Source organism: Phascolarctos cinereus, unplaced genomic scaffold (assembly GCF_003287225.1).
Source record: "Phascolarctos cinereus isolate Bilbo 61053 unplaced genomic scaffold, phaCin_HiC Scaffold_5;HRSCAF=322, whole genome shotgun sequence".
Classification (NCBI taxonomy): Eukaryota; Metazoa; Chordata; class Mammalia; order Diprotodontia; family Phascolarctidae; genus Phascolarctos; species Phascolarctos cinereus.
Window position 1 is genome coordinate 9889187 of NW_027555958.1, and position 17604 is coordinate 9906790.

At 48.6% G+C, this 17604-nt stretch overlaps 1 protein-coding gene across 3 annotated transcripts in view; it reads right to left on the reverse strand.

Moving 5' to 3' along the window:
• Positions 1–9297, reverse strand: part of LOC110198066 (uncharacterized) — a 28402-nt gene extending 19105 nt beyond the window's left edge. The window contains exons 1-5 of one of the 3 annotated variants that reach the window (XM_020972169.2): positions 9030–9297; positions 8299–8407; positions 7527–7606; positions 4746–4872; positions 2272–2367 (exon numbers count right to left, since the gene is read on the reverse strand). In XM_020972169.2, coding sequence (XP_020827828.1) covers positions 2272–2367; positions 4746–4872; positions 7527–7606; positions 8299–8332 — 337 coding nt within the window. In that variant the 5' untranslated portion in view covers positions 8333–8407; positions 9030–9297. Of the gene's footprint in view, positions 1–2271; positions 2368–4745; positions 4873–7526; positions 7607–8298 lie in introns of all 3 variants that reach the window. The other 2 variants (XM_020972168.2, XM_020972165.2) reach the window with 2 other exon arrangements.
• Between the last annotated feature and the right edge of the window lie 8307 nt (positions 9298–17604).

Consider the following 17604-nt stretch of genomic DNA (forward strand, 5'->3'; position numbering starts at 1 on the left):
TTTATACTGTAGAAATCTTTTTTTTATCAAAGTTTTATTTTTTTTCCAAGTACATGTAAAAACCATTTTTTAACATTTGTTTTAAAATTCTGAGTTCCAAATTCTTTCCCTCTCTCCTTCCCTTTCTCCCTCATTGAAAAGACAAGCAATTTGATATAGACTATACATGTTCAGTCAGGCAAAACATATTTTCACATTAGTCTTATTGTGAAAAGAAAATACAGACCAAAGGTAAAAAAAAAACAACCCCAAACCCAAGGAAAATAAAGTAAAGAAAAAGTGCACTTTGATTTGCATTTAGACTCTATCAGTTCTTTCTCTGAACACGGAGAGCATTTTCCACCATAAATCGTTCAGAACTGGGGTCAAGAGTAGAAAAAGTTTAAGAAGGCCTGTCTTAGACCATTGTATTGCTGAGAATAGCTATGTCATTCACACTTGACTATCATACAATATTGCTGTTACTGTATACAATGTTCCCCTGGTTCCACTCATCCCACTTTGTATCAGCTCATCTAAGTCTTTCCAGGTCCTTCTGAGAGCATCCTGCTCATCATTCCTTACAGCACAATAGTATTCCATCACAATCACATACCACAACTTGTTCAGCCACTCCCCAATTGATGGATATTCCTTCAATTTCTAATTCTTTGCCACCACAAAAAGAGCTGCTATAAATATTTTTGTACAAATAGATCCTTTTCCTTTTTTTTTTTCTTTTTGGGATACAGACCTAGTAGTGGTATTGGCTGGTCAAAAGGTATGCGTGGTTTTATCGTTCTTTGGGCACAGAACCAATTTGTTCTACAGAATGGCTGAATTAGCATACAACTTCATCAATAGCGCATTAGTGTCTCAATTTTCCCACGTTCCCTCCAATACTTGTTATTTTCATTTTCTGTCATATAAGCCAATCTGATAGATGTGGGGTGGTACCTCAGAGTTGTTTTAATTTGCATTTCTCTAATCAAAGGGAGTCAGAGCATTAATTCATATGACTATAGCTTTGATTACTTTGTCTGAAAACTGCCTGTTCATATCCTTTGACTATTTATCAATTAAGGAATGGCTCTTATTTTTATAAATTTGATTCAGTTCTCTATATATTTGAGAAATGAGGTCTTTATCAGAGGAATCTGCCATAACAATTTTTTCACAGTTATGATTAATTTCCCTTTATCTTATTTTCTCCTGTTTATCCTACTCTTTCCTTTCACCCTGTCCATCCTCAAAAGTGTTTTGCATAGAAGGGAAAGGGGATAAGAGAAGGGGGGGGTGATAGAAGGGAGGGCAGATTAGGGGAAGGGGCATTCAGAATGCAAGCCATCTTGGGGTGGGGGGAAGGGAGAGATGGAGAGAAAATTTGGAAGGCAAAATCTTATGGAAATGAATGTTGAAAACTAAAATAAATTAACATAATTTTTTTAAGTGTTTTGCTTCTAACTTTTACCTCCTCCAATCTACCCTCCCTTCTATCAACCCCCCCACTTTTCTTGTCACTTTCCCATCTACCTTCCTGAAGGATAGATTTCTACACCCAACTGCTACACTGCATATATCTTGTACGTAAAAGAGTGGTTTGTATGGTGTGTTTCTCCCATTACAATGTGAACTCCTTGAGGAGAAAGGACCATGATTTTGCCTTTTTTTTGTACCACTGGTGTGGGGGCATAATGCCTGGCACCTAGTAAGCCCTTAATAAATATTTGTTGCCTGGCTGATTTCACTAGACACTCTGCAAATTGGCAAAAATATCAAAGAACAGGAGTAAACAAGATTGTAGTTTTAGAAACATGGGTGCACTAAGGCACTCTGGGTGGAGCCATGGATTAGCCCACTTATGCCGGAAAATGATCAGAAAAATCCAAAGAAAATGACTAAAATGTCCCTATGCTTTGACTGAAGGATTCCACTGCCAGGATCATACTCAAAGGAGATCAATGGCCAAAAGAAAGGACCCAGAGACACCAAAATACTTCTATATATGTAGCAAATTTGTAGTAGCAAAGCAGGTTTTTTTTTAAACTAGTGACTACTAAATGCTAAATGACTTTTAAAAAAAACACATAAAAGAAGGAAGATACAACTCATTCCCCGAGTCAGGGAAACACGAGATGAGGTGAGAGACATTAGGAAAGCGATTTCCTCAGGTGAAAGATGCACCCTGGCCTAGGATAGGTGGGGCCCTCGACAGGCCACTAGCCATCCATGCCAAGAACTGCCAAGAAGAAAGGCTGCTTGCATCTGCCTGCTTTTCCCCCAATCACTCACCTGGTGGAAGGTCTCTGGGAACACGTTCCTTTGCCCTCCGTGGGGCTTCTCTTCTCTCCAACAGGGAGATCACGTCCAGTTTGGAAACAGGAAGGCCTAAGAGGAGGTAGAAAAAGGAGACAGTTCTGAGGACAGCCAGAAAGCTATCTGAGAATTCAGTTATACTGACAGAAATGAAATGCCACAAAGAAAGAAACAAGGGAAGACAAAGACCCTAGAGCATGCCTTGTTTTATCTTCCCAGAGAACGTTCTCATTTAGGCTTAGAAAGACCCGTTCCACGCTAAAAGGGCAAGACCTTCCCATGTGTCTCCACTGAGATGTGGGTATCTGAAGCAGTCAAACGATGGACCCCTCGTATGGGCCAGCACGCGTGGGCAAAGACAAACAGGAGGAATGGCAGCTCACAAAGGGCCTTCATCCTATCTGGGGAAATCCCACGCACATGTATAACTATGTAGATACAAAATATAGAGATGATAAATCCAGGTTATCTCACAGAAAAGGCCCTCGTAGCTGTGGGGACGAGGACAGACCTCATGGAAAAGGTGGCATGTAAGGTCCATCGTGCAAAGGTCTGGAGACAGAACTGGAATGTCTAACAGGGGTGCCATGTGCAGTAAGTCTGGAAAATCCAACAGCCACGTGGTGAAGGGCTTTGAAACTAAAAAGGATTTTATACTTTATGTTGGAAGCAACAGGGAGCCATAGGAGCTTCTGGGGTAAGGCAATGTGATGGTCAGACCTGGGACCTGGGACTTATCCATTAAAGCATTTATTCAATATTTACTGTGAGCAGAGAATGGTGCTGGGAAGAGCCAAAGTTTCACTAAGACATGCAACCCCCCTTGCCTTTGGGGAAAGGAAAGTTTCCTGGAGCAAGCATTCTCCTGACTCCCTGAGGAAATGGAGCAGATATCTTTGACCTGAGGCTCCAGGGAGGGCCAGAACCCGATTAAACCCTAACTGGGAAATGTCTGACCAAATAAGTAAAAATACAACAGAGAGAATGTGACTTGGTGGTTTTCTAAGTCACGATGGGAGCAGCGGGGATCCCTTTCTGTCACTGCTGCAGACTCCAAACCATTTGTTCAAAGCAAAGACCTTTCCACTGGGACCAGAAAAGAAGCCAAGGCAGATCTGGGCCTCTCTTCACATCTCCTCAGCCCTCACGGCTGTACTTCCCATCTCTGTGCTGGTGACTCAAATCCACCTTTCTGCTGACCACCAATCTCCCACCTCCAGCTGCCTTTCAGACCTCCCAAACTGGACGTCCAGCACACATCTTAAACTCAGTATACCTGGGACAGCTAGGTGGCACAGTGAATGGAGTTCTGGCCTTGGAGTCAGGAGGACCTGAGTTCAAGTCCAGCCTCAGACACTTAACACTTCCTAGCTATGTGACCCTGGGCAAGTCACTTAACCCCAACTGCTTCACCAAAAAGCCAAAAAAAAAAATTAAACTCAGTATATGCAAAACAGAATTCACTCTCCTTCCCCCAACCCCTCTCCCTACCTTCCCTGTTACTAGAGAGGGCACCCCCTCCCCCAGTCCCTCAGGCTCCCAACCTAGGAGTCATGCTGGACTTCTCGTGGTCTGTCCCCCTCCCCCACATCCAATATGGTGGCATGGCCTGCTGATCTCACCTCTGCAGCAGCTCTCCAACATGCTCCCTTCTCTCCTCTGACATTGCTCCCACCTTGGTGTGGGTCCCTATTTCTCACACCTGGACTATTGCAAAAGCTTCTGGGGAGCTCTGCCTGCTTCAAGTCTCCATCCATCCAGCCCATCCCTCCTCCATTCAGCCCTAGAGTGATTTTCTTAAAGCGCAGGCCTGTGTTTTAAACCCACTCCTCAATCCACTCTCTTACCTTCAGGACCCCAGACAAAATGCTCTACTTAGCATCCTGAGCCCTTCATCACCTGCCCCCTTCCACCTTCCCAGTCTCCTTACTCTCTGCTCCCCTATGCGCACTCTTTGATTCAGTGACGCTGGCCTCCAGGCTGGTCCAAGAAGGAGACCCTCCACCTCTGGGTTCTGGGCATTGTCTCTGGCCGTCCCCAGGCCTGAAATGACCTCCTCCTCCACTCCCACTACTCACCTCCCTGGCTTCCTTTAAGTCCCGACTAAACGCCCACCTTCTCCGGGAAGCCTGCCCCAACCCCTCTTCATTCCAATGCTCTTCCTCTGTTCTTACTTTCCTATTTATTCTGTATAGAGCTTGCTTTGTCTGTATCTGTTGGCATGTCGTCTTCCCCATTAGACTGTAAGCTCCTAGAAGGCAGGGACTTCTTTGGCCTCTTTTTGTATCCCAAGGGTTTACTACAGGGCTTAATCAATGTTTGCTGATGGATTAGTGTGGTCTCAAATACTCCTAAACATCAGCCTATACTCAGCCACATTTTCAGGCCATCCACAGCCTACCAAGACTCCCCTCGGGGCAGACGGAGTCACAGAAGACAACTGCACTTACCCAGGGAAACCAGGTTCTCGTAGTTTTCCAACATCACATCCCTGTACAGGGCCTTCTGAGCATCATCTAGGCGCTTCCACTCATCCCGGCTAAAGTCCACGGCCACGTCCTGGAACGTCACTGATACCTGAACCACAAACATTCCTGCTTTAGCCAGGAATCACCTCTCCGGATACTTCCCAATGACTGCTTCCTCAGTGCCTCATTTGGTGTCTTCCCCAACTGCTCAGCTCAGCCTGACTAATCCTCTGGACATGTGAACCCCGTTCCTCCTAAAGCTCCAAACCACACAGCAGCATGGCCTCCATCAAACAATCAGATCCACAGTGCTGACATAAGAAATCAAACTACAAATATCAATAGCTGGCTCATGACATTATAACCCTCGGTGACCAATGTGTTATCTCAGGAGGCAGGATCCCACAAGGGGCATAATATTCTAGGAGTCGTTTTCATTTCTAGTCGTTAATGGAAGTCATTGGTTGTAAGGCACTGACTCCTTCACATTGTAGAGACCTAGAATAAAATTCTACCCTCTATGTTATCATAGCATTAACTACTGAAAAGATAAAATATGAATATGATCTCTAGTTCCTACTGTATGGATTCTACAATGTAACTGATTTTATACTGTATTGATTTTTATAATTGAGTCTGCATCTACCTAAAGCTCCCTCTCCATGTCCTTGAGTTGAGCTCAGGAATTTCGTTTTCCCTCTGATTTAGTGTAAAGTTAGTTTTTTAAAAAATCTGTTATCTCTTCTACTGGTACCACTCCCTACCCTTCACCCTAGGATGCTTTCTGGTCATGTTGGTTAAGCCTAACAAGTTAACTTGTTACCACCCCAAAAAGACAGTGGTCGGAGGTAGTCCTAGTAGCCTGTCTCTGTGTGATGAGGGGAGTTTTTATCTCTAGCAAGGAGACGGCAAGCCTGGTAGTTGTGAGCCCCTAGCAAAGACCACAAGATGCAGACAGGTCCCAGAAATCAATCAAGCATTTCTCGATGACAGAGAAGGGTGGTTTGTAGTCCCACATGGGGGCTAGTCAACCTTCCTTTATGTAACCAATCATGGGGTCTTCCCCACCTTCCTAATCCTGTTCCTGGTTCTCTTGTACTCCCCCAAACTACATGATGACTGGTGGGCCCTCGCTCATGGTCTCTGGTCACTAAGAGGCCATAGACTCAAGGCATTGTCTAATATTAGCCTGATGACTAAATTGGCCACCCCTAGACAATTACCAACACGCTGGCCATTCCTGGACCAGGTGCAGAAACCACAGCTTTGGTTTTTCCTTCGGTAATTAGACCAAATTCTTGAATGCTTATGGGTGTCTTTTGGGCCGCTCTCCAATATGGTGGATCTGATGGAACTAGGTGGGAACAATGACAAGTCCAGACAGGAGCATCAGAAAATCTAGCGGAGTGCCCCGTCATCCTCCAGGACAGCAGGAAGCATGGGCTTCCTGGTTGAAGCTGACTTTGATAGAACAAATTATCTCTGTGGTCAGTGACGCCAAGTAATTTTGCATGGCCTTAGCATAATGAGCATGGAACAGTCATGTTGGATTGGGAGAAGCCCTTTGGTGCTAGGTTTTCCTAGGTATAACCAAACGCTTTTTAAAAAAATAATCAACAATCAATAAAGCCTATTGGGGGGGGTTCTATTATCTTCACTTTGCACTCAACTGTCTGTCAAGTTGTGTTAGGCTGCAGAATACTGTTGGCAAAGACTGCTGATTTCCTTCTCATTTCATCCAAGGTGCTCTCATTACAAGGAAAAGTTTTTGTAGGGGTACCTAGGTGGCAGCTGGAGTCAGGAGGATCTCAGTTCAAATCCAGCCTCAGACACTTACTAGCTGTGTGACCTTGGAGAAGTCACTTAACACCTCTCCTCACCCCCCCTCCCATGAGAAGTTTTTGTAGCAAGGGGAAAGTAGTTGCAGGGGTCCTTAGTTATTGGTGGATTTTTGTCCGCAGAACAAATAACACCTCATGATTTTTTTCTGAACAGCTAGAAAATGTTCTGGGGAATTCTCAAAACTGAGCCGAGTCTATCATAGCCCTCCTGCCTGAGCTGGTGTGCTTGGAGTTGCTCTGTTTTATTCGGTGGTTCTGTTTCTCCCTGGAGCTCATAAGAAGTTCATTCCAGTTTCACCCACAAATGTTCTCTGGATGACCTGGTTTAACTGCCTCTCATACCGAGCTTTACTCAAATCTCTTTTTCTCTCCCTTACTTATTGCTAATAATTATAGAATGAAAGAGGGGGAGGGACTGTCCCCCTAAATGGTCGCCTCCGGACTCTGTCTGCTTTTCCTTCCTGCTCCAGAACGACCCAGGGGCCAAACACGTAAGGAAGCCTCCTGCTCGTCTTGATACTCTGTCTCCTCACCTCTGCTCCATCTTCTACCGCAATCTCCCGACCTCCACCCCTACTCAGACGGAGTCGCCCCTCTTACCTGGGGCTGGGGGGACCCTAAGCTCCTGGGGGGCAGGGAGTGGTTTACTCTTATTGACCTCTATAACCCTAGTCCGTTTGGAGTAGGAAGAGTTTGATGACGTTTGAAACGAATGTTCTGGTTAAATTGAAGACTACAGTTCCTAAGAGTCGGGAAGGACCTTCCTGGTCCAAGTTCAACGGCTTAGACTAAGGACGGCATAGAATGACGTGGCTCTAATGACCGTGAACTCGGGGTCTGCAAGCGGCCGCCAAAAGTCTGCGGCGCCAGCAGATGTGGGGCTGGGCAGGGGGCTGAGCCCGGGACGGCCATGTGACTTCACCTGAAACTCCTTAGGGACCAGAGGCTCCTTGTCCTTCCTTCGCCGCCGCCTCCTCCTCCCTCCCTCCGGAGGCGGCTCCCCTGGAGAGGGAGAAACAAGTCACTCTGGCTGGCAGCGGCAGCTGCCTCCCAAGCAGGGGTCCCACCCCCTCCAGCCTCTCTTGTGTGCGCCTCCCAGAAGGAAGTGGGGGGGAGGGTGCTGCAAATGCGCACAGCTGCCAGGCACACAGTAGGGGCTTAGTACCTGCTGTTGCAATGGGAACAGCCCACTGTGAATGCGGAGAGGAGAGCGACAGGGACGGGTAGACCGCGGCGGACCCGCCGCTGACGCTGCCCGCCACCTCCGCCGCTGCCGCCAGACGGACCCTCGTCCTGTCCCCTCCCAAGCCTCACCTCTCATCCCCATGCTCACTTCTTGTACCCCCACCGCTCACCCCGCGCCCCCCCCAAGCTCATGTCTCGTCACCCCCCAGTGCTCACCTCTCCTCCCTCAGGCTCACTTCTCCCGTTGTCTGGCCCATTCTCACGTCTCCCTAACACTCACCTCTCGTCCCCACAATGCTCACGTCTGCCTAACACTCACCCCTCGTCCCCCCCATGCTCACGTCTCCCTAACACCCCTCGTCCCCCCCATGCTCACGTCTCCCTAACACTCACCCCTCGTCCCCCCATGCTCACGTCTCCCTAACACCCCTCGTCCCCCCCATGCTCACGTCTCCCTAACACTCACCCCTCGTCCCCCCCCCAACATTCACATCTTCCCCAGTGCTCACCTCCCACCTCCAGCCTTCGGTCCGCGTCCTCCATGGTCCTCAGGTCTGCCTGGGCCACCCCTCTTCTTCTCCCAGCAGGGGGGGAGCCTCCTGGAGAGCCGGGCGGGACCTGGGGGCTCAAAGGCAGGATGTCTGTCCCGGCCCCGCCCCCACCCGGTACCTTTTGGCCTCGGGGCACCTTGCCCCCCCTCCCCCAGCCCCCCAGCAGGCACGGCTGTCACTCGGGCTGCCCGAGGGTGCAGAAAGAATGAATGACATGCCAGGGCTCCGGGAGGGGGCATCAGGCCGTGGCACCCCTCCTTCCCTCTGCCCTGCCCCCCCGTGCCTCCCCACACGCACGTCTGCACTCCCCCACTTACACGCGCATGGACCCCAGACCCACACTCAGACACACACTGCGCCCCCTCGCACAAATGCCCTTCAGTACCCTTGACACCAACGCCGGCTGCTGCGGACGTGCCCCAGGCTATGCGGCAGCTGTTGCTTTGCGCCTGCGCACTCACTCTCGCTCCCTTGCTCCCCCCTAGCTGCCCAGGCTGGCTTGGCCCCTGCGGCCTCAGAGGCCTCTGCAAGCAGCAGCCCGGGTGGCCTGGCGCAGGCGCGCTGACTCCCTCAGTCTCTCCCGCCCCCAACAGGCTTCAAGTTCAAGCCCGGAAAAGCCATTCCCGCAATAGAGCGCCCGGGGCCTAGCGTCCAGAAGACCTGAGTTCAAATTCGGCTCCAACACTTACTAGCTCTGTGACCCTGTTTGTATCAGTTTCCTCATCTGCAAAATGAACTGAGAAGGAAACGACAAAGCACCAAATGGGGTCTCGAAGAGTCAGATATAGCTGAACCGACAGAACAACACAACACGTGACACTCTCAGCACTGACACCCAGACTGCCATTTGTGTTGACAGACCCGATGGAGTGGGCCCTGGCTGGCCTGCACTGCGCACGCGCGATGCCACGTGGACTACTACAATCCCCAGAAGGCTTTGCGGCCTCTCTCTCTCTCTCTCTCTCTCTCTCTCTCTCTCTCTCTCTCTCTCTCCCCCCCCCCCCCCCCCCGGGAAGGCTAGCACCTGCGCACTGGTGAGGGTGTGACTCATGAGCCGCTGTCCTCGCCAAGCTGGTGCCGTGGGAGACGGTGCGCTGGGAGGAAGGCCGGACAGGCAGCCTGCTAGGCAGGCTCATTGGGGTGACCAGGACGGAACACGAGCCCCTCGTTTCTGGGTGAATCCAGAGCTGTCCTCGGGAGAAATCCCTTCGAGGGCACATCAGCGAAACGGAAAACGAGTATGAATGTTGCGGTTAACGAAGTGAATGTGCCATTTAAACACGGAAGCGAACTCAGTGAGCACGGAGGAACGTCTGAAAACGAGAGAAAAAAATTGGGGACGGAAGACCTAGAACTGACAGAGGTAAAAGCTGTTCTTGAAAAGGCCAGCAGAATCAATAACGCCTCATGGACGCAGGACGAAAACGAGAGGCACTTTAGGAGGCTACCAGGGAGAAGACGTCTCAGTCTGGAGGATGGGTGCGCCTCCAGCCTCCCCCTTCCGCCTCCTCCCAAGAACGGGGGGGGAGGGGCGCGCCCTCATCCCGCCCCCTGCCCCCCTTCGCTGTCCCTGGTAGGGAAGCGCTCTGAGAAGCCGCCGCCACCCCGGTCACCATCTTGCTTAAGACGTGGATGAAGCCAAGAGTCTTGGGAAGAGCCTGTTCCCCAAGCCACCGACCAAGCCCCACGGCCATCACTGCCGGCCCCCACTGCAGAGCGGGCCGCTGGCCAGTATAAGCGCAGGCAACACCACCGGTCCAGCGTCCGGCCCACTCAAGGCCACAGTCTGGGGAGAGTCCGGGAGCCCGCTCTGCCTCTGGGAGGGGCCGAGCCCTCAGCCCGGGGACCGCTATCTCCCTCCGACCCCATGGAGAGAGCTGGAGCCTTGGGCGTGGCCAGGCTTCCCATCTGTGGAAGGGAGGAGGTTTTCACAGTAGAGTGGGCTAAGGTAGCAGAGAGGGGTAGAGCGAGTCTGCTTGAAGAGCAGGGTTAGACAGAGAGGGAGATGGGAGGGTCCCCAGGCATCCACCCAGAGCAGGAGACGGAAAAACTGTCTTCACTACCTGAAAAGGGTGGAGACAGTGCTTAACAACCAAGGAACTGGGGGTCACTGGCACAGAACCCTGGAGAAGACGAGTTCCAGTATGCGATGAACGAAATCAATGCAAGAGACCCCCCCAAAGAAAGAGGGGGGACAGCGATGAATGCAAGCAGAGACTCAAAAGGAAAAGTGGATTTTCCGCAAGGACCACCCGGATACTTAAAAAAAAATGAAGCAAGAGAGACAAATGCAATTCAATAAGCATTCATTAAGCATGTGCTCGGTACCAGGCACTGTGCTGGGTTAGGGGAGCATCTTGGAAGGAGAATAAGGAGCTTGGAGGAGAAGGTGGTAAAAACCTACTGAGTAATGGACTCCCTGAAAACTAGAACAGACCGACCAAACCCAATGACTACATGAAACAGCAAGAAATATTAGAATAAAGTTAAAAGACTGAAAAAATAGAAGAAAATTAAGGTATCTATGTATGTGTGTATATGTACCTATACATATAGGTACATATACATATATACATACATACCGATATATATGTTGACTTGAAAGACAGGTCAAGGAGATGTTGCAAATAAAATTCTGAGACAAAGTTTCCAGGTATTAAAAATCACTTTATTAATTAGGCCAGCCAATAATCAATAACTTGATGGTCAATGATTTCTCTCTATAATCAAAGATGAAAAGGGAGTCTCTGAGCCACCTTGAATGCCCTTCTGTCTTCCAGAGGGCACATTATTGGGACCTCCCCTGACAAAAAAGCCACCCTGGCAATGTAATGAAGAGGTGGGCTAAGAGTCCTCAGCCCCTCCCAGCTGAAGAATGAAGCCTGGTCATGAGTTTTGAGGCCCCTCTAGAACTCTGGGTACTTGGTCAGGTTCTCTCTGGTTTTATTTCTTCTTCATGAGTCAGACTGCCCCAAACCCTAATGAAGGGACCGAGGACACACGAATCTCTCTGGGTGGTAGCATCCACCAGCTCAGTGTGGCTTCTGTTTACAGAGAGCCCAGCCCAAATTAGTTAACAAGCAGATGGTTTGAGGGCTAGGAGTTACATTACTCAGTAATGCCCTACAGAGACTGACTGGCCTTTTCAGGAGTGGGGTCTTGGTAAAAATCAAAGGTAAAAGGATAGATCACAAATTAATAACTGATTATTAATACAACAGCATTATATTCATTTCCCTCAGGAAGATGCTTTAAGAATAATTGAAAACCCTTAACACTATGATTTACAAAAATCCTGGGCACTGTTTTTAAAAATCATAAATGAAAACTGCCCAGTTCTACTAGAACCAGAGGGCAAAATGAAGGTAGAAAGAACCTAACAATTACCTCCTTTTCGAAAAGAACTCCAAAAGGAAAAGCCCCAGAAATGTCATAGCCAAAATCCTGAATTTCAATATCAAAGAAGAAAGATTGCAAACATTCTGAAATGCACAGCTCCAAGTACCAAGGAGTCAGAGCTAGGATCACATACACCTGGCAGTTATTACTACAATGGGTGGAGATGATTGGAATATAGTATTTCAGATTACAATGAAGAAAAACGTGCCCCACAAAGTTGAGTATAATCCGTGTGTGTGAGGGCACGTGTGTGTGTGTGTGTGTGTGTGTGTGTGTGTGTGCGTGTGTGTGTGACAGAGAGAGAGAGAGAGAGAGAGAGAGAGAGAGAAAAGGCCTCTTTAATGGAATAAGGGTTCTCTCTAGCATCACTGATGAATAGACAGGAGCTTTGAAATGCTAAGACGAGAGTCCAAACAGACCCAGAAAGGCAAACTTACTTGGGCACCCAGGAGTTTAAGATGTGATAATTTTCACAGTAGGAAAAGAAACAAATAAAATATCCCTTCAGAAACTTCATGTTGTCAAAGGGAAATAAATAAAAGAAAGGGGAGGGGAGGTGGCATGGGGGGTTGGATCTGTTCTAAGGGCCTGAAGAGGGCCAAGAGAAGCGACCTTAGAGGAGGAATACTTTTCGTGGAAAGGAGAAAGAAGGGGATAGGACTCGGCATTTCCCATAACTGTGGGGTTGAGAAGTGTGTAGAAACATGGAAGAAGGGGTGGAAGCAGGCATCAGATAAGCCTCATTTATCTGACCCAACAAAGGAGGGCTGTGCACTCACACACCCCAGTCTGGTATAGAAACACCAACAGGGAAATAAATAGGAATGGGGAGGGGCATGCTTAAGACAATACCAGGGAGGGAACAGTCACAAATAAAACTCCTGATGGTGGAATTAAAGGGGGTAGAGAGGGCAGAGAAAAAGAGCTAGGATCTAAGGAGGTGCCTCTGAGACAGCTGGGCAGTGGCTGAACTGAAGATGAACGTGATGGAGTATCACCGTGCCATGAGGAATGATGAGAGAAGCGATTTTAGAGGATCCTGGGTGGCACGGACAGGGAGTGCAGTGAGCAGAAACAGGAAAACAATTCACACGTGGACAGCAACGCACAGAGACTCAAACTCCCACGTTGAGATGAATGGTGGGAAGCCTGTCACAACCTCCTCATGAGATGAACAAGAGGACTGTGGCCGTGGCCGTGTGGATTCATTCTGCCTGACTGTCCTTGCTGATTGCAAATTTGTGTTTTTCCCTCTGTTTTAAATTGGGAGTGAGGACAGGAAGGAAGAGTCACAATAAGGCTGTCTGGGTGTTTTTCAGCCGTGTCCAACTTCTCATGGCCCTATTTGGGGTTTTCTTGGCAAAGATACTGGAGTGGTTGGCCATTTCTTCTCCAGCTTGTTCTTACAGATGAGGAAACTAAGGCAAACAGGGTTACATGATTTGCCCAGGGTCACCCACATAGCTAAGGATCGGAGGCTGGATTTGAACCCAGGTCTTCATGACTCCCGCCTGGTACTCTATCCATTGGACCACTGAGCTGTCCCAAACATTCCCCTGTTGCTGTTGCCGCTCAGTCATTTCAGTCCCATCGGACTCTCCATGGCCCCATTTGGGGTTTTCTTGGCAAAGATATTGGCATGGTTTGCCATCTCCTTCTCCAGCTCATCTTCCAGATGAGGAAACGGAGGCTTAAGTGACTCGCCCAGGGTCACACATCTAAGTGTCTGAAGCTGAATTTGAACTCCCCAAGATGAATCTTCCTGACTCAAGGCCTGGAGCTCTACCCACTGTACCACCCAGCTGCCCTAGCAATAATATCTCCTCCCAAAAAGAGCGCTATTGTCTAACTTTTTAAAAAATGCAGAGAAGAAAACAGAAGGAAATTCCAGCTTACTCCACTCTCCAGTGACTGCTCTGCTCAGTCTGAAGTCCACGAAAGAAGATGTTGCTCCCAGGAGAAGCAGATCAACTCAAACCTCCTCCTCGCCATGCTGTCGGATGCCGCCTTAGACACTCAACATCTTCCCAATGCCCTTGGCCTCCTCTCCCGGCTGACTGGAGGCTGGACAGGGGGGCGCCCCGCTGCCTCAAAGCTGTCCTGTAGAGAGCCAAGACCTGGGCATTGCTGCTTACCGCAGGCCACATCTGCAGCTCTGCTGCCTGACCTGGCTCTCTCCCAGTAACCTCCCCTTCCAGCCTTCTCTGGGCAAGCCCTGCCCAGAAGCTACCGCGGTGTCTGACACATAGCAGGTGCTTAACGAACGTCTATGGAATTGGACTGAACTCAGAAGGAAGCACAAGTAGGCAGGACAGTTTTGAAAATAACTTGCAGAAGTTATTTTATATATATGTGTGTATGTGTGTGCACGTGTGTGCGTGCACATGTATGTATGTATATAGCCCAGTGTGACCTAGCTCAGTGTTTGGGAGGCTCCAAAGGAAAGTATGGGAGAGAAGAGGTATTAGACTGACTACCAAACTGAGGGTGTACAGAGCCGTTGTGCTGACCTCGTTGTTGTATGCCTGTGAAACCTGCACAGCCTACCAGCTCCAGGCCAGGACATGGAATCGCTTCCACTGGAATTGTCTTAGGAAGATTCTGAGGATCACCCGGCAGGAGAAGGCACCAGACAGTAAGGTCCTTTCACAAACTATACTGCCAAGCATTCAGACTCCGCTGCAGAGAGCAGAACTCCAATGGGCTGTTCGAATGTAAAATGGTCGCTCGTCAAAAAGACTGTCTTAAGGAGAACTCACACAGGGCAAGCGTTCACATGGTGGTCAGAAGAAGCGATACAAGGACACTCTCAAGGTCTCTCAAGAATTCTGGAAATGATTATGTGACATGGGAGACACTGGTACGGGACCGCCCAGCATGGCGTGCCCCTATCAGAGAAGGTGCTATGCCCTGAGCAAAGCAGAACTGAAAAAGCTCAAAAGAAATACGAACTGCACAGATTTAGAGAACCCATCCCAAATGTTCACATGGACAATCTGTGCCCGACCTGTGGCAGAGCCTGCCAAGCTCACATTGGTCTGATCAGCCACAGTCGGACACACTGTGACCTGACTCTAGCGTACTGACGTCATTTGGGCCCTCTTTGAGAACAATATATAGCTCACTGCTTTCTAAAGAATCTTCTCATGTCTGCTGTATGTATGAAATGTTCTTTTTTGGTGTTTCAGTTCAAAATGTAAAAAACCATATGGCCTGGAAGAATATTTGCAGAGCTGTAGATTATGGAGATAGTAAGATCAAGGGGATGAACATGGCCATGTGTGGCCCATGGCTGAAATGATGTTACAGGTCATGGAGACCAAAGACATTGGTGAACAGGGGACTGAGGACGTCTGCAGAGATCTCACTGTGGGTCCTTCGCCTGCTCATTCACTCCACGTCCAGTCAGCTGCTGAATCTTGCCGTGTCTATATCCACAACAGCTCTTACTTATGTCTCTTCCTCTCCACTCACAAAGCCATTACCATCCTCTCTCACTGGGAATACTACTTGTTTTCCCTGCCTCAGACCTCTCCCATTCCAGTCCATCCTCCACACAGCTACTAAACTGATTTTCCTGCAAGAAAGATCTGATCATATGTGGGCCACAAAATTCAGTCTGTAACCAACATCACTGAGGCAGAGCTCTGAGCATGACTGATCAATTTATTAAGGAGACCGATGATCCCTAAGCAATTGGGCCCAAGATCTTCCTCAAAGAACTCAGTGCCCACGGGCTGAGGGGTTCTATAGACCTTGGGGAGTCCCTGGGAGGTCCCCTAGTCCTTGGGACATCTCTTCAGAAGCAAAGAAACTCTTACAATGGTCTAATCTTCAGAAGCAGGGGCATTCCTATGATTGGTTAAGGGCACTGCCCATCAATCAATCATAACTCCTCTATCAGAGGCAGTTGGGGACCCACTCCAAAAGCCCCAAGACCCATCAGCAAGGCTCTGGGCCATTCGCTTATCAGCAGTGTTCTAGGGTTCAAGAACACTGAGAGGAGGGTTTTCCAAAGGCTACCAAACACTAGTGTTTGCCAACAGTTTCCTAAGGGACCAAGAAAGTTGTGGTTTTAAAGCAAAAGTCACTTAGGAATGGCAGCAGTGATTCATAGGTGGGAAGGGGTATTACTGAGGCTTAGGAACCTTATTTCAAGCAGAGCACACTTGGTAAGGAGGGGTGGGTGGTGGTGGTGGTGGTGGTGTAAATACCAATAAATTCATATAATAGGCCTAAACTAATACAGTATGACTCTATCTGATAAATCCAATCCAATTCATATATTTATCAATACATGGTGGATTAATTGTAGCCTACATAACTCATTCCTACAACGTAAACTAAATCAAACTTAACTCCACTCCACTTTCAATTACTGATACCATTAAATCACAATGACCTGAGTAAATACCTGATTAAAGTGAGTAGGGGTATCAAAATTAGTCCCTGCCTCCCTCCAACAAACCCCAGTGATTCTCTGGGGCTTTAGGGCCAAAGAGATGTTTGTTTGGTATTAGAATACTCCACAAGCTCATCCCTTCCTAACTCTCCAGACTTATCACACAATTTACTCTGTCCTTACAGTCTGTGATCCCGCCTTCAAACTCCTTTCTCTGATCCTTGGCATGGGCCATCGCTCAGGAGAAAACATGTCCTTCCTTCAGCTCACGGACCCCCAGGCACCTCTCAAGAGTCAGCTCATTGCCAGGTGCCATCCTCTACACCTTTGCTGGTCGCCCAAGCTGCTGAAACACCCCCCACCCCAAACACCTTTTATTTATTTTGTATTTATGTTGTATGTAGCATAGATGAAGGACTTGGGGGGCAGCTCTCACACATCTGGCTGGTTAACTGTATCAGCTGATAATCGATGGGGGAGCACATTGGTGGGGCCTGTGAACAAAGGCATCTGAGAAATCACTCCCTAAACCCACCAAGTTACCCTAGCAACTTTAGGGAAGTAGTAGTTGTTCTCTGGGGACCCAATTTGTCAGCACTTGTGGGAAGCCCAGGGCCTGCATGGTCATCATTGAATCAGTCTCCATGTTTTATCTGGTTTCTCCGATTCTATACTTCTCATCATTTCTTACAGCACAATAATATTTCATGACTTGGGGAGTCATATGCCTAGTAGTGCTTTCACTGAGTCAAAGGATAGTTGCAACTTAATGACTTGGGTGGGGGAACTGGTCCAAAAAGCTTTTCCAGAATGGTTGGACTAATTCATGGTTCCACCAACGGAGCAGGAGCATGTCTGTCTTCCAACAGCTCCTGTAATCTTCCTTCTATGTCATCTTTACCAAGCTGACCCCTCAGTGGTTTTAATTTGCCATGAGTCCCTCACCCATCTTTCAGGCACTGAGCAGCAGCTGGGCAATCAGGAACAGCCCGAGTTTCCTCTTACAGAAAGGGCCTTTGAGGCAACAGGAAGGAGAGGATTCATTCCAGGCATGTGGGATGACCAGTATAAAGGCAAAGGGGGAGGGGAGGCAGGAAAAGAGAGGGATGGATCGTCCTGTGTGAGGAACGAAGCAAAGGTCAACTGACCGAATCATAAGAGTACAAGAGGGGAATAACGTCCACTGAAACTGTAGAGAGAAATCATAGCCAGGTCAGGTAGGGCTTCCGAAGCTAAATCGCTGCTATTTTATCGTAGGGGCAGAAGAAAGCGTTAGAGTTGAATGAGCAGAGTGCCATGGTCAGATCTGTGCTCAGTAAAATTACTCTGGCAAGCAGCATGTAGAACAGACTGGAGGGCCGAGAGCCTTGAGATAGGGAGCCCCATTCAAAGGCTGTTTCAACAATTTAATTTTGAGATGATGAGGGCCAAAGCAGAGAGACAGAGATGGATTCCAAAGTGCT